This window comes from Brachyhypopomus gauderio, chromosome 14 (assembly GCF_052324685.1).
Source record: "Brachyhypopomus gauderio isolate BG-103 chromosome 14, BGAUD_0.2, whole genome shotgun sequence".
Classification (NCBI taxonomy): Eukaryota; Metazoa; Chordata; class Actinopteri; order Gymnotiformes; family Hypopomidae; genus Brachyhypopomus; species Brachyhypopomus gauderio.
The window spans coordinates 16991625-17005416 of NC_135224.1; the positions used below are offsets into that span (position 1 = coordinate 16991625).

The window sequence follows — 13792 nt, forward strand, 5'->3', positions numbered from 1 at the left end:
AACTACAGTAAAACACACCAATGCAAAGATGTGGTTCACTAAAGAATTGAAAACACTGGTGTACACGAGGAGGTGGAGAAGATGGTGTGATGGTCCAGCTCAACTCCACTATAACATCTGTTAGAAGACATCACACATACAATATGGAACAACCGTTTGCTGACACGGACAGTTCTTCTGTCTTTAAAGTCCTCCAAACCACATGAAATCTACACAAAATCCACAGAAAGCTCTGTACAAAAGGCATATTTTACAGATTTGTCAGATAAACTGATGCTGATTCTGATATGACAAGTAATTAGTCTTTTGTCACTATTGTTTCAGTAACATTCTTATATAAACTCATTAATAATTCTAAAGTATTCACATGCTGATATAAAGGAAAATATTGGAAAAACACAGGCATAACTCCTGAGACACACTGTCAGCTTTCGAAATGGAGCAGGTTTTAATATAAATTTATAAAATAGGAAATACCATTTCAGAATTGCAGTCATATATCTTTACATTATGGCACACCCACAGATGGTTTTGTTGAGTTTGCGTGTTCACTTTGACATTTCCCTATTCTTTTACTATAGTGCAGCCACATTGTTATTCTGCTCTCTCCGTTTCGCCCAGTTCTGTTCTGTTTCACGCGCACTGGGAGAGAAACCACATGTTTCACTGTCAGATTTCAGTCAGTCTTTCCTCACTCCAGGTAAAGCTGTGGTAGTTTGTCGTGTGGGTGGGGGGGGGGACGTCTTGTGCTGCTCCCCCCCGGTCAACATGTGGACGCTGCGCTTCCAAAGGTGCAAATCTGCAACAACATAAAAAAGCGCTCAAGATGTTCCTTGGCGCGCGTTCAATAGCACACGGTGGCGAGGTGAAGAAGAGAAAGCTTCACTGGCCAATCACGTTCAAGAAACAATGACCAATCAGTGGCTTTCGCGAAAGCAGAGGACCGCCCACAACATTTTTTACGTAGAAAGACACGTGTGAGCGATATACGGGCTGAAATAACTTTTAGAAAATGTGCCCATCGTCTGCAGTAAAATGTACTTATTCCCCACAGTTTGAAAGATAGTGGACAGAGAAATTCACAGTTAATAGTGTTTGTTCCACTGAACTTTTAAAAAACTGCATGTGGTAGATTATCTGTTGGTAGATCTGGTGGAACATTTAGTAAGTGGTGGACTGATAGTATTTCATAGAGTTTTAAATATATGTATTAAAACGCATGAGTAAGTAGCTGTGATTACACACATGCTTAAATTGAAATGTTTCACAATTAGATTAAAAATAAGCAGCCATTCAGTTCATTTTCTTCTCTCAGTAGCGTCCTTATTATTTATTATTAAAAACTCAAAGCCCTGAGCAGAAACGTGGTTATATAATGCTTTCTGGGTCTATTGGTTTGATTATGCAAATATAATTTCATACGTCTTCGTTGCTAAAACTGGAAAGGGTTCGAACATTTTCTACCAAATTAATGACCACATAAATAATTACAAAAATATTATCATGTGTTGAAAGGAATCGGAGAATAGGAGGGGAGACACGACGGGAATTTCAAGCGCATGGAAGTCGCGCGCAGAGCTGTGATAAAGCGCGCGCGCGCGGCAACCTCCTCTGCAAGAGTCAAAGGGACCAAATACAATTAACCACCAGCGCGAGCGGCGCTGTGTGACAGCGCACGTGCGCGCTTTTACGACTCTGATTACAGGACGCCTCGAGAGCCTTTGGATAGACACTGACACCCTACTTGTTTTGTTTGCTGCAGATCCTGGCCCAGCAACCAAACGTTTGTCTGTGCATTCAGTGACTACCACAGGCTCGCGCGTCCCATCACATTTAGTCTTTGATGTAGGCCTATGTGTACATCACTCTGAAGGAATAATATTCTCTAAAGGCAAACCACGCGCCAAAATGTTTGCTGGTGCCTGACACACTGTCCAGCCCTACTAATCAGACTTCAAGCTGGAGAGAGCGTAAACATGTAGGCTATGACCACCTGACAGATGGTGGCACGTGGGTGCATCATGGGGGTTATTTTCTGACAGTGTGAACAACGTTGCGCCACCACCAGCTCGTGAGGGCCGTAAACTTTAGTTTGACGCAGAATCGGCATCCCTGAAAGTTCGTGCGTTTATTTGAAGTAGAACTGTTGTTGATTTGAAGTAGAAATTAGTGCGCGAATGATTGTGCAATGATCACGTCGGCCCTTGTGATCTGAAGGAGCTTCCCGCATTTTTGCAGTCTTAATTGAGCGCTCAGTGGAGACTAGCTTATCCATTAGAGGGGGAAACTAAACAGCTCTACACTACTGTGTCCAAGCAAACTTGAAACTGGGACACGAAGCCCTTGTTGAATCTGATTAGCTTCAACTTGGACCTGATTAGAGTAAGATGGTAGAGTTGACCATGTGAGATCTGCGCTGGTTCACATGAATGCACATTAGACTACTGCTGATAGTTGGAGTTTAAAGATAGGGACAGACCCAATATCCAGGTTGGGACCGCACAGGACACTTTGGCCACTAAACCGTCATTGGGAAATGACTTGTAATAACTGAATTCAAGTGTTTATTCGGGCCTGTAGCAACAGCTGTATAAAGTTAAGTCCATAGCCATGTAGTCTGCCTTTACCAGGATTTGTGAAAGAATGGGTCATTCTAAACAGCTCAGTGAATATGAGCCTGGTACTGAAAAAATATTTCTTCCCTCCTAGATGGTATTTTTGAAAACTGAAAGCATTTAGAAACCATAAAGTCACAATGTGGCGGCCTACGTGAAGCTACAGAGCGGGGTCACTGCGTGCTGGGACACAGTGTGCGTCCTGCAGGCTCAATAACCACAGTTTCAGATCTCCTCTGATGTGCTGGGAAGCTTTGTGCCATGGGTTCCCATGGCCGAGCAGCTGAACGTACGCGCCTTATATCACCAAGCACAACGCCAAGAGTTTGGATGGAGTGATGCACTGCAGGGCCACCGCTGGACTCTGGAGCAGTGGAGATGTGTTGGAGTGACGAATCGTGCGTCTCTGTCTGGCGGCCTGACAGATTGGTCTGGGTTGAGCGAACGCCAGAACGTCGGACTGCACTGTGCCAGCTGTATAGTCATGTGGAGGAGAGATAATTGCATAGGGTTGCTTTCAAGGGGTTAGCCCCTTAGTTCCAATGAAGTAAATTCTCAGTGCTTCAGCATATCAGTTCATTGTGGGCAGTGGTATTCTTCCAAATTCATGAGAACAGCTTGGAAAGGCCCTTTTCTGTTCCAGCATGACTATGGCCAGGCGCACAAAGCCCATAAGGACGGGGCTGGGTGAGTTTGGTGTGCAAGAACTTGAGTGGCCCACAGAGCTCTGACCTCCACCCCATCAAACACCTTTGGGAGGATCTAGACCAGAGCCAGGCCATCTCATCCAACAGTGTCATAACGAATGCCCTTCTAGACCAAAAAATCTCACATTTATCTAGAAGACACACTAAAATCTTTTAGAAAGCCTTCCCTGAAGGGCAGAATCTCTTGGGAAGGATCACCTCCATATTAATGCCCATGTATTCCGAACGGGATGTCATAAACGCTCCTGAAGGTGTAATGTATGCGTGTCCTAATACTTATGTGTGTGTCCTAATACTTACGTCCATATAGCATTTACCTCCCAGCCAGCCAGACAGTATGTGGGCTACTCAGTATGCGGTTCAACCTCTCCAACCTTTTAATCACCTACCACCACCATAAAGTCTGGGGTAGCTCGACACACACACAACAGCTTGAGAAGAGATATAGCTATAGCCCCCAGCAAGATTCCCAGAGTTCATTGTGGTATTGGTTGTTTTACATTTAATTGCACATCACATCACATGTAAACCATGAAGGGCCAGTAGTTGTAATAACTTCTGTAAATGAAGGTCTTGGATAATTAATTTACACCTTAATTAAATTAGCATACACTTACAGGTTCAGGCCAGCAAGCAGGTCCATGCCACGTCCCCAGCAAGCTAATAACCTAAGCTGGCCTATCTCCTCAGTCAGCAATCCTTGGTCTTCTAAAAGCAGACTTTACCAGCTGAAGACACCCAGGTGGTTAAATTGGGGAGTTGTATTTAAAATGCTTCTGTGCACTGATTTTTACAAAGCAAATAATCGGACACTTGTTTGGTATTGCAGATGTTTCATTAATAGGCCTATTTAAATGGCAAAAAAAAAAGACATCATTACCATATTTGATTTTCCAGCCCCATTATGAGTGAGTCCTTGTCTCTTCATTTACTGGGAGCAGCCCGGTGGAAAAGGCCTGCTCGTTTACATTTATTGAAATCCCATTTGTTTTCCATCTGCTAACTAGCCACCTGTGAAACTAGGTTTTAACCGCGGCTAGAGGCGCGCGACCGAGCCGCTTCCTCGTGGCCTGAATTAGTGTTTATTCTGTGCAATAAAACCGCCGAGGGGGCTGTGGGTGGCTGAATCGGGTCATTACCTCGTAAAACAATGATAGAGTTGCGCATAACATTGGTGTCGAGAAAGGGTGGCGAGACGGTGGGGGAATTATCCCAGCAATTTAAACCAAAGGCAACTGGGAGCCCAAGTTGTGTTTTAGGAGAGGATTGTGCATCCCCCTCCGGCCATCCAGCAAGCAGCGCCGTTAGGGGCCGTTAATCTAGGCAGCAATAAATACTCTTCCACTCACGTATAAAGTTTTTAAAAACAAAAATAAAGATATTTGATCCAAGTTTGTTTTGTTGTTTTTTTTTTACACTTGCCAGGGGGATGGATACAGAAATACACGGGAAACAGACCTCGGGGGAAAGCAACACGGTAGAAGTGAACAATGCTCAGCTAATTAAGACAAATGGAACATAAGCAGATCCATTTAGGACAAAAATGACAAACACGTGTACCATGAAAACACCTACGGAGAAAATGTCCTCATATCAGATGTGATGTGCGTTAGGGCACAGAGACAGCTCATCAAAGACCACGCTGAAGACAGAAATAGCAAAAAAAACTAAGCCCAGGGTTTATTGGGGGGGGTTGTGTTGGTAACTGGTTACATGCGTGATAGGCGAAACAGAAGTCCACTCCCACTCCGCGGGAGCGAGCCAAACTAAGCTTGGCTGCGCATCCTGTCCACTGGGACACAGTCCCCCCATATCGGAGAACTACAACCTGCTGCCCATTATAGCAAAAGTAGTTACTGAGGTAATAATGAACCATAGAACGTCAAAGAAAAATAAAATAACGGAACGTGTTAAATGATAGTGTAACTCTAAACATATTATCATATTATCAAAATCATCTCCGACAAAACTTACACAGGCAACTCACTGGCCCACCCTGCGACTCCACTAAAAATGACCAGGAAGGATCTTGCGTGTAAATGTCCCGTTTCCTGATTTCTTTTACACCGTTACGCCATGTCTCAGGTCTGCCTAGGCCTTCTGGGCCTGGTACTGATGGTGCAGCTTGAGGACGTCGTCGTGCGAGACGCGCTCCCAGCCCTGGCTGTGGACGCGGTACAGGTTGACCTGGCCCCCGCTGTAGGCGTCGCGGTAGGTGGCCTGGTAGATGGCCCGCCGGCCCAGGTCGCAGGCCTCCTCCACGCTCATGTCGTGCCGCAGGCCGCTGTCCACCACGCCGTAGGCGTACATGGACCCGGAGCCCACGGCGAACAGGTCGCCGCACACGCGGTTGCCTTCCGAGTCCACGTAGTAGAGCCCTGCAGACAGGGAGGAGAGGAAAGAGAGGGATGAGACGGCGTTCGTACTGGGAGCTCAGCACCTCGGTACATCACAAAGGGAATGAGAACGGCCAACTGAACAAAGAAAAGAAACCGAGGGGACAGAGTAGGAGAGGTGATAAACATCCAATGTGTTTTTCCACCCAACGTCAAATCCCTTACCGAAGATCTGCGGATCGTGAGCAATATTCTGATCGGTGTATGATTCGGGCCTGCTGGCGACCGTCGGTAGCTAAAACGGAGACGGAGGCCGCAGTCCCCCAGGCACAGAAACAATACCAAGGACTGGAGAAGGAGTGGGAGAAACCCAGAACTCCAAATTAAAACAAGTCCTCTATAAGGTGCTGACAAAGCGTAAGCAGGACGGACCCTTCGTCTAGAGGCACGGCCCGAGGTGTTATTGATCCCCCTCCCTGCCAAAAAAAAAAAAACCCCACACCACCCAAATTAATTATTGATCCATTGCCAGGAACCTGGCCCCATGCCCCTCTACCTGATGGAGTACCAGAGTTAACAAACCGGTGGGAGACGACCTCAGAAAACGTTCATAACCGACACACACAAACGGCCGATCGCTAGTCAGCGGGGAAGCTCGCGGAACCGCTAATAAGGTGTGCGGGACAGCTCGGTCTCCGTGGTGCGACGCACACGCGGCGGGTACAGATCGGTGATGGTGACTAGTGCCCATCTGTGCCTGGGACGCACCAGCACGCAGACGGGGCACTAATGAGTGAACGATATCGTCACGCAGTGCAGCGCTGATACGCACGGAGCAGAAATCACCAGCGGAGGAAAGGCCAGTCTTGGGGGAGCGTGTGGGCTCCAAAGACCACGAGCATGTGCTCAGAAAGCTTGAAGCGAGCGTCAAGCTCCCCAAATTTGGATCTCGACGGCTATTTAAGGACGGAGCATCACTGGCAGAGTCTCCAAAAGCTCACAATGACTTCATGGATAATCGCTGCATCCGTATGCGTCGTTAGCTCGGGCCAAGTGTCGCCACGGCGCCCTGACTACATGGGGTAATTTGCCATTTGTGCTGCATGGACAGCAAAGTGGGGCGGGGGTTGGTATCATATCTTGAACATCCGACAGATGAAACTTTTAAATAGGATGGGCTCACAGAGAGACAACTTCTTATCAGAAGAGCACTTCAGCTTATAAAATGACGAATAAAGAAGAAAAGAGTCCATATATCTCGCACACACCTGGAGTCATTTAACACTGCCACAGTGCAACAGAAGCAACCGAGCATCGTGGTTACTGCATAATGACTGTGCACGGGGGGGCGAGGTGACGCAACTAGGCAACAAGCTGCGAAACGGCATAATAGCCTCACACAGGCTCAGAGCTGGAGGGGGAGGGGGGGGGGGGGGGGGGGGGGGGGAGCATGCTGGATTTGTGAAGCCGTGTAAAAAAAGTAAAGGCGATGGTGTGCCGGAACATTCTGCGGGTCTCGCCTCCTTCCACTCCATCACCTAGGTGACAGGCGCTTAGGGGGGCGAGTTCTCGCTGACTTAGGGTGTGCATGTTTGGATATGAATGGTGGGGGGGGTGCTCCCAGGTGAGCGGCCCAGGGCTCCAGCCTGCCCTGCGGAGGAAGCGGCGGTTCTGAAAGGCAAAAGCCCAGACCGAACTAATCGCTCGTTCAGCTCCGCACAATGGAGGCGCAAAGCTAAGGGAAAGGCTTCGGCGTGCGGCTGGCTCACACGCGCCCGCCACTGCTGACGGCTGCCGTTTCACGCCCTCTACACACACACTAGCCACAGTGACTCAGCAGGAAAAAGGCAGTGTATAGGGGAAACATGTCCGAGACCACAAAAGTGTACACACACACACACACACACACCTGCACAGGCCTTTTTCACCGCCAATACACACTCTAAAGAGCGAATCCGACTCAGATGCGGAGCAGATCCTTGGGTACAAATTTTTTACTTCCTTTACATATGCAGCCTATACGTTTGCCGTCAAACGATTTTTGAAACCGATAGTAACGGCATAGCGGCAAATCCTGGAAACTCCAGCGTTTAATCCGACGCGCTCATAACAGCCGTAGACGGACCAATCGGGTCGCACGGGCGCCGAAGCCATGGCGGCACAGTGCGGGTGCCGGGGGGCGAGTTCTAACAGGTCGTGACCTCAAGGGGAGCCCGTCCGGCTGGAGCGCTCTTGACGACGGTGCCGGGTCACGCCATCGCTCGCCTGCGCTCTTCACGCGCTCGTACGGCGGGACCTTCTCTCCCCCAGCTCTGCCAAACGGACATAATCACACGAGTAAGTGCACTTGACATCAATGGAGCTGATAATGAGCCCTCCTTCTAATCGGGACCGATTTAATTCACACAACATCTACATTTCCTTTCGAGTCACGGCACCTTCTGGAAGGGGTTCCGAACCCGCCCGAGTTCTGCCGCGATCGTTTCCCGCAGAACCGACCGCCGCTGTGTGCAGGTGGAAGCCGGAGGATGTTATGAGGGGCGCGTTAACGTGCGTCTAGCTCCGTAGAAACCCTGTGGATCCTGGATACGGGCCTGTGTACGTGACTAGATTGTGTCCGTGGAGAGCGGACGCTCGCCCCTGCTACCGCTACCTCCTGGCCCACCATCAGAGCCTCATTGATTTCCCATTACAGTGTCACTGCACAGAACCTCTTTAAACACATCACCTGTGATCTAGTGCCCATTACCGCTCCTCAGACTTCCAAGTACAGACGCTGGTGCCCTGGCTGAGGTAGTAGGAGCGCCATCTGGTGGCCAAGGCCAAAATCAGGAGCCTAATTCTGCCAGATCGTGTTAAGAGATGAGCGTGCGCTTCAGCATCCTAAACCCTGATCGTCTGCCGCAGCGTTGCTGCAATTACGGGTTCCCTGCTCATTTCTGGATGTTAAACAACAAAATCAAAATAGCTTGGCACTTAATCAGCATTTGAACATCTCTGCCAATCGTAAGGTTATTGGAAGACGTTCTGAAAATGAAAACGGACATCGAAAACGATGCCTTAATTCACATCTTTAGAAGATGCACGTCAGCGATGTACAGTTGTGTGTGGCATTATAGCCCTAAGTTCACACCAGTCTCAGGGACGGAGGATCACGGCGGGGTAACCTAGCTATTTATGCGGGGCAATTTAATCAGACTGCATGGGTCAAATCAGCACAGAAAATGATTACACAGCCAGCCACCACGCCAGCTGCTGCGTGCACGATTCAGCATAGCGGGAAAGTTCTGGTGCCATCACAAATCAACCATTTGTGTATCACACAGCCTTGGCAAATGTATATACATGTCGTTGCTATGACCTTTATCTCCGACAAGACGCCTGTACCGAACACAGAAAGGAAATATAATTAAACTTAATAGCCATAAGGAAAGCCATGGCCTTCACATAATGTCCTGGGCTGAGCAAACTACATTTTTTAAAATTACATTTGGGGAAGGTCAGATGAAAACTGTTATCCCTAAAGGACAACACACACTGCATATCAAATGGTTTTAAAATAATGTTCGAAGCGGTATAAAACCAGCATTAAACCAGTATAAATACCAGCATTAAACCAGTACAAATACCAGCAATTAAAACAGCATAAAACCAGCAAAGACACTACATCTATGAATTATTAGGAGAAATATGAATATGTATTTTACTGTAAAAAGCTAATCAAAATCAGTCTGCTTATTAGCACAGTGTGTTCTAGCTGTTTTTTAGTGTTCTAGCTGTTTTATCTTCAGTTACCTGTATTTCTATATTCAGGTTTTAATTTTGTTATCTACATACTAAGCTTCACTTGCTCAACTGCAGAAATGAGATGACAAGAGAATAAATCACTGCTAGGACAGCCAGACGAGCCCAGAGCACTACAGCTAAAAGGAGTCAGGAGGTCGAGTGTCATCCGCCTCCGCATTAGCTGTACATCTGACCTCTCACATATAACACATTCATGTCATCCGCCTCCGCATTAGCTGTACATCTGACCTCTCACATATAACACATTCACATATAACATACCGACACAGTAACACCGCCACTCTGACATGTGGAAACATGAAGCTCTTTACCATCACAACACTACCAGGCCCGTCAAGGAGGACAGGACCAAGGTGTCCCGGGACAACTTATGGTTCTCCCATGATCACCTGTGACAACTTATGGTTCTCCCATGATCGCCTGTGACAACTTATGGTTCTCCCATGATCGCCTGTGACAACTTATGGTTCTCCCATGATCGCCTGTGACAACTTAAGGTTCTCCCATGATCGCCTGTGACAACTTATGGTTCTCCCATGATCGCCTGTGACAACTTATGGTTCTCCCATGACCGCCTGTGAGAACTTATGGTTCTCCCATGACCACCTGTGAGAACTTATGGTTCTCCCATGACCACCTGTGAGAACTTATGGTTCTCCCATGACCACCTGTGAGAACTTATGGTTCTCCCATGACCACCTGTGAGAACTTATGGTTCTCCCATGACCACCTGTGAGAACTTATGGTTCTCCCATGACCACCTGTGAGAACTTATGGTTCTCCCATGACCACCTGTGAGAACTTATGGTTCTCCCATGACCACCTGTGACAACTTATGGTTCCCACAGGTTTTAGCAAGCCATATCATTTCAGTTCCACTCATTTCACTTGTCAAACCTACTTCTGACCATCATGATACTCATCGTATTATTCTGCCCTTACAGAAGCGGTACAGCAACACTCTACATTTACATCTGACCTGGTTCAACGTCACTTAACCAGCTATCCACCCAGCCTGTGATACCCTGAATCAAGTGTGGACGCCGGCGAGGGAGGAAACGTCTCGTAGTTACCCGGGCCTCTCTTGTCCCAGCCGCACACCATGGTGCCCATGCTCAGACCCATCCCTTTGTACTGGTACACCATGTTGGCCAGCAGTTTGGACGCGGCAGCCACGGAGATCCGCTCCTTGTTCCTCAGCTCGTAGATGCGACACTGACGGGCCAGCAGACGCTCCCAGAAGCTGCAGTCAGCAGCACCGCCCGCCATGGTGCCCAGCAGGTAGGGGTTAATCTCAATGACCTTCTTCACCGTCTGAGAGGCGATGTAGGATCCGGCCGTGGCTCTGGAGTCCACTGCTACGATGACACCATGCTGGAACTGAAAGAGTTTGGGTCAGCTCAGTGAGAAAAACACAGTCACAGTGTAGAACAACAATGAAACCATGTCACCTTATTATTTCAACGTCTCTTTGATTATGTTTATTTTTTAAAACATATTTGATTATGTTACTTTATTTATTTATGAGTGGCTACTTTAAATTACACACATCCACCCACAGAGTTTGTACTTCTTTGACGGACAAGCTGTGGTGTGCAACACAAAACAAGAGCGTGACGCAGCACAATCTCAGAACAGCTGGAAGGTGCTGGGGGTGTTAGCCGGCTAGCTATTATAAAACCAACAATACAGCCCAAAATCAGACACACATCTGAGAAATCCACGCAAATCATTAACATTGTACACCACAAGTAAAATACCAACTAGAATATGAAATTTTGGCGAAATGCTTTTTAAAAACAGGCCCAAGTAACTCAGCTAGCTTAGCTTAGCTAAGTTAGCTTGGCTGCTAGCTTCACAGCGCGCGAGCTGCGAGCTCGCGACCCACCGCTGCCGCCAGAACCGCGGCCGGACCCTCGTCTCAAACCCGAGCTTCGTCGTCCTGCTGACATTTAAACACCCGCGCTGCCGACGGACACCCGAGCACCTGCCTTACACGCGGGCGGGCCGGCCGTGTCACACAAGGAGCGGGACTCACTTTAAACGCCAAGGTGGTTGTTCCGTGAAGAAACTCGATCTTCCTCTCGGCGCCGTCCTCGTCGCCCACGGTGTTCACCGTGAAGTGGGCGCTGTCGCCTGGTGCGGCTCCGAAGCCCAGTTCGGTGCGGTCAAGTCCGCAGTCAAACGCAAAAGGCTGACCCAAACGGGTAGAAAAATCCGCAGACTCACCCCGTAACACACTAGACAGCGCCATCTTCACAAAAATCAACCGGCCGTCCTTTCCGCTGAGGCCGATATTGAGACATGTGGCGATATGATTCTTCTAACGCCATCTATCGGAGTGGAAGACTAGAGATTGCTCGTCTCGTTTTTTTATTTTTTTTGGCTTGCCCTTTCTTCTTGAGGACAATTTAAATTATTCATAATTAATATAGTTCAGATATTGCATGCTTCTGCATATTTAAGAAAAAACAAGCACCAGAAAATACACAAAACAGTCTCATCCTTATAGCCACTTTAATTGTCAATTATCAGTTTACAAACCCAACAGTTAAATTGCACTAAAAATTTGTTTTTTAAGTATGGCTTCTCATAATTTTAATATTTAATCACTCATTCCTGTCTTCATTTACTGTCCGGTTCAGTAAATTTACATTCTTCCCCTCCATTTCAGTTTTATCTCGTATCCTCTCCTTCCCTCTCCTCTTTTCTCTGTAGTATTCTTCCTTCAGGTCCTCCCTTCGTCTGCGCCTCCACCCACAGGCAGTGATGTGGAACAGGTCCACGTTGTTGCCGGAATACGCGTCCCTGTGAGTAGCCCTGTAGACAGCCTCCCTAGCTAGAGCGGTAGCCTCCTCACTACTCATCTTCCACCTCCAGCCCACATCCAGCACAGAGTATGCGTAGGGGGAGCCCGATCCCACTGAGATCAGCTCTCCGTTTAGTCGTAGACCGTCGCTGCAGACGTAGCACACCCTGGGGCCCGGCTGGGGGCCGGCAGCACATTGGGCTGTTGATAGGATTTGACCCTGCGATAGATTTCCATTGACTGATGTCCTATTTGTTTGGTCTGACGTAACCAAAGTCCCTGAGTTTAAAGTGCTGGAGCCACTGGTCAGAGTTGATCTTGCATTGATGTTTTCAGGTTCATCTAATAGCAATGGGGATTGCGTAATTGAACTAACTGTATCATGAGCTCTTCTCTGCGCGTGGTCCATCATTTTGCCCTCAATCGCCTCATCCCCTCCGTCCCAGCCGCACAGAGTGGCTGCCACACACACCTCGGTGCCTTTGAAAGGATGCAGCATGAGGGCGAGCAGCTTGCCAGCCCCACGGACCGTCAGCCGTCGGCCGTGCCGGAGCTGGTAGAGCCGGATCTCTCTGGCCAGGACCCGCTCCCACACGACACAGTCGGCCCCGCTGCCAGAGGAGGTGACCACCAGGTGCGAGTGGATGGGCGTTACCTTCTGGGCGTCCGGGGAACAGACGAGACCCGCACAGCTGGCCCGGGTGTCGGCCGCAGCGATCGCACCACCCTGGAAGGTGAAAGCGAGGGTGGTGGTGCCGTGGGACAGCGCGAACGGGGCGGGAGGCGCCCTGGAAGAGCGACGTCTGCTGCAACGTTGACCAGGAGGTGGGAGAAGAAGGTAGAGAGGATTCTCCCCACCTCTCTCCCAAGGTGTCCTCAAAGTTGGTTTCTTCTCGTCTACTGCGCAAGTCCACGGGGCTGTGCTATCGGAGAAAATGAAGCTGGCAGCAGAGCATCTGGGATACAGAGGTATCTCCTGAAATCCACAGACATCTTGCAAAGCCATTCTGATGCATCAAAAGGAACCCAACTTGAACACTGTTGGGAGTCTCCAAGCTCACCTCTCCAAGCTCCCCTTCTAATGCAGCAAACCAGTCCAAAATAAAACAAAGAGAACCAACTCTTCATTCAGACATTTATATATGACGAGGAAGAGAACACACACAAACCCGCACACATCCAGACACCGCCCCACACATATACATTTATATATGACGAGGAAGAGAACACACACACACCCGCACACATCCAGACACCGCCCCACACATATACATTTACTTTGTCTCTCTCTTTCGCTCTCATACCCACATACACGCCTTCTTTGTGACAGCTGATATAAGCACATGTATGCTTGAATGGCAGCGACTGAAGCGTCTCACACAAGCGACTCTTGAAAGCATAAAACTGCTGAGGATGCATCTCTGTGTATATTTCTGTCCCTCCACACACACACACACACACACACACACACACACACACACACACACACACACACACCAATCAAACTGCCTTTATTGC

At 48.4% G+C, this 13792-nt stretch overlaps 2 protein-coding genes across 2 annotated transcripts; both read right to left on the minus strand.

The window, feature by feature from the left end:
* Positions 1–4977: 4977 nt before the first annotated feature.
* On the minus strand, positions 4978–11760 carry psmb5 (proteasome 20S subunit beta 5). Its single transcript, XM_076972202.1, has 3 exons — positions 11504–11760; positions 10539–10845; positions 4978–5700 (listed from the first exon to the last, which is right to left on the minus strand). The coding sequence occupies exons 1-3, from the start codon at positions 11717–11719 to the stop codon at positions 5414–5416; spliced, it is 810 nt and encodes a 269-aa protein (XP_076828317.1). The 5' UTR covers positions 11720–11760; the 3' UTR covers positions 4978–5413.
* A 314-nt stretch (positions 11761–12074) lies between these two features.
* On the minus strand, positions 12075–13293 carry psmb11a (proteasome 20S subunit beta 11a). The gene has a single exon (XM_076972085.1). The coding sequence runs from the start codon at positions 13278–13280 to the stop codon at positions 12075–12077; it is 1206 nt and encodes a 401-aa protein (XP_076828200.1). The 5' UTR covers positions 13281–13293.
* Between the last annotated feature and the right edge of the window lie 499 nt (positions 13294–13792).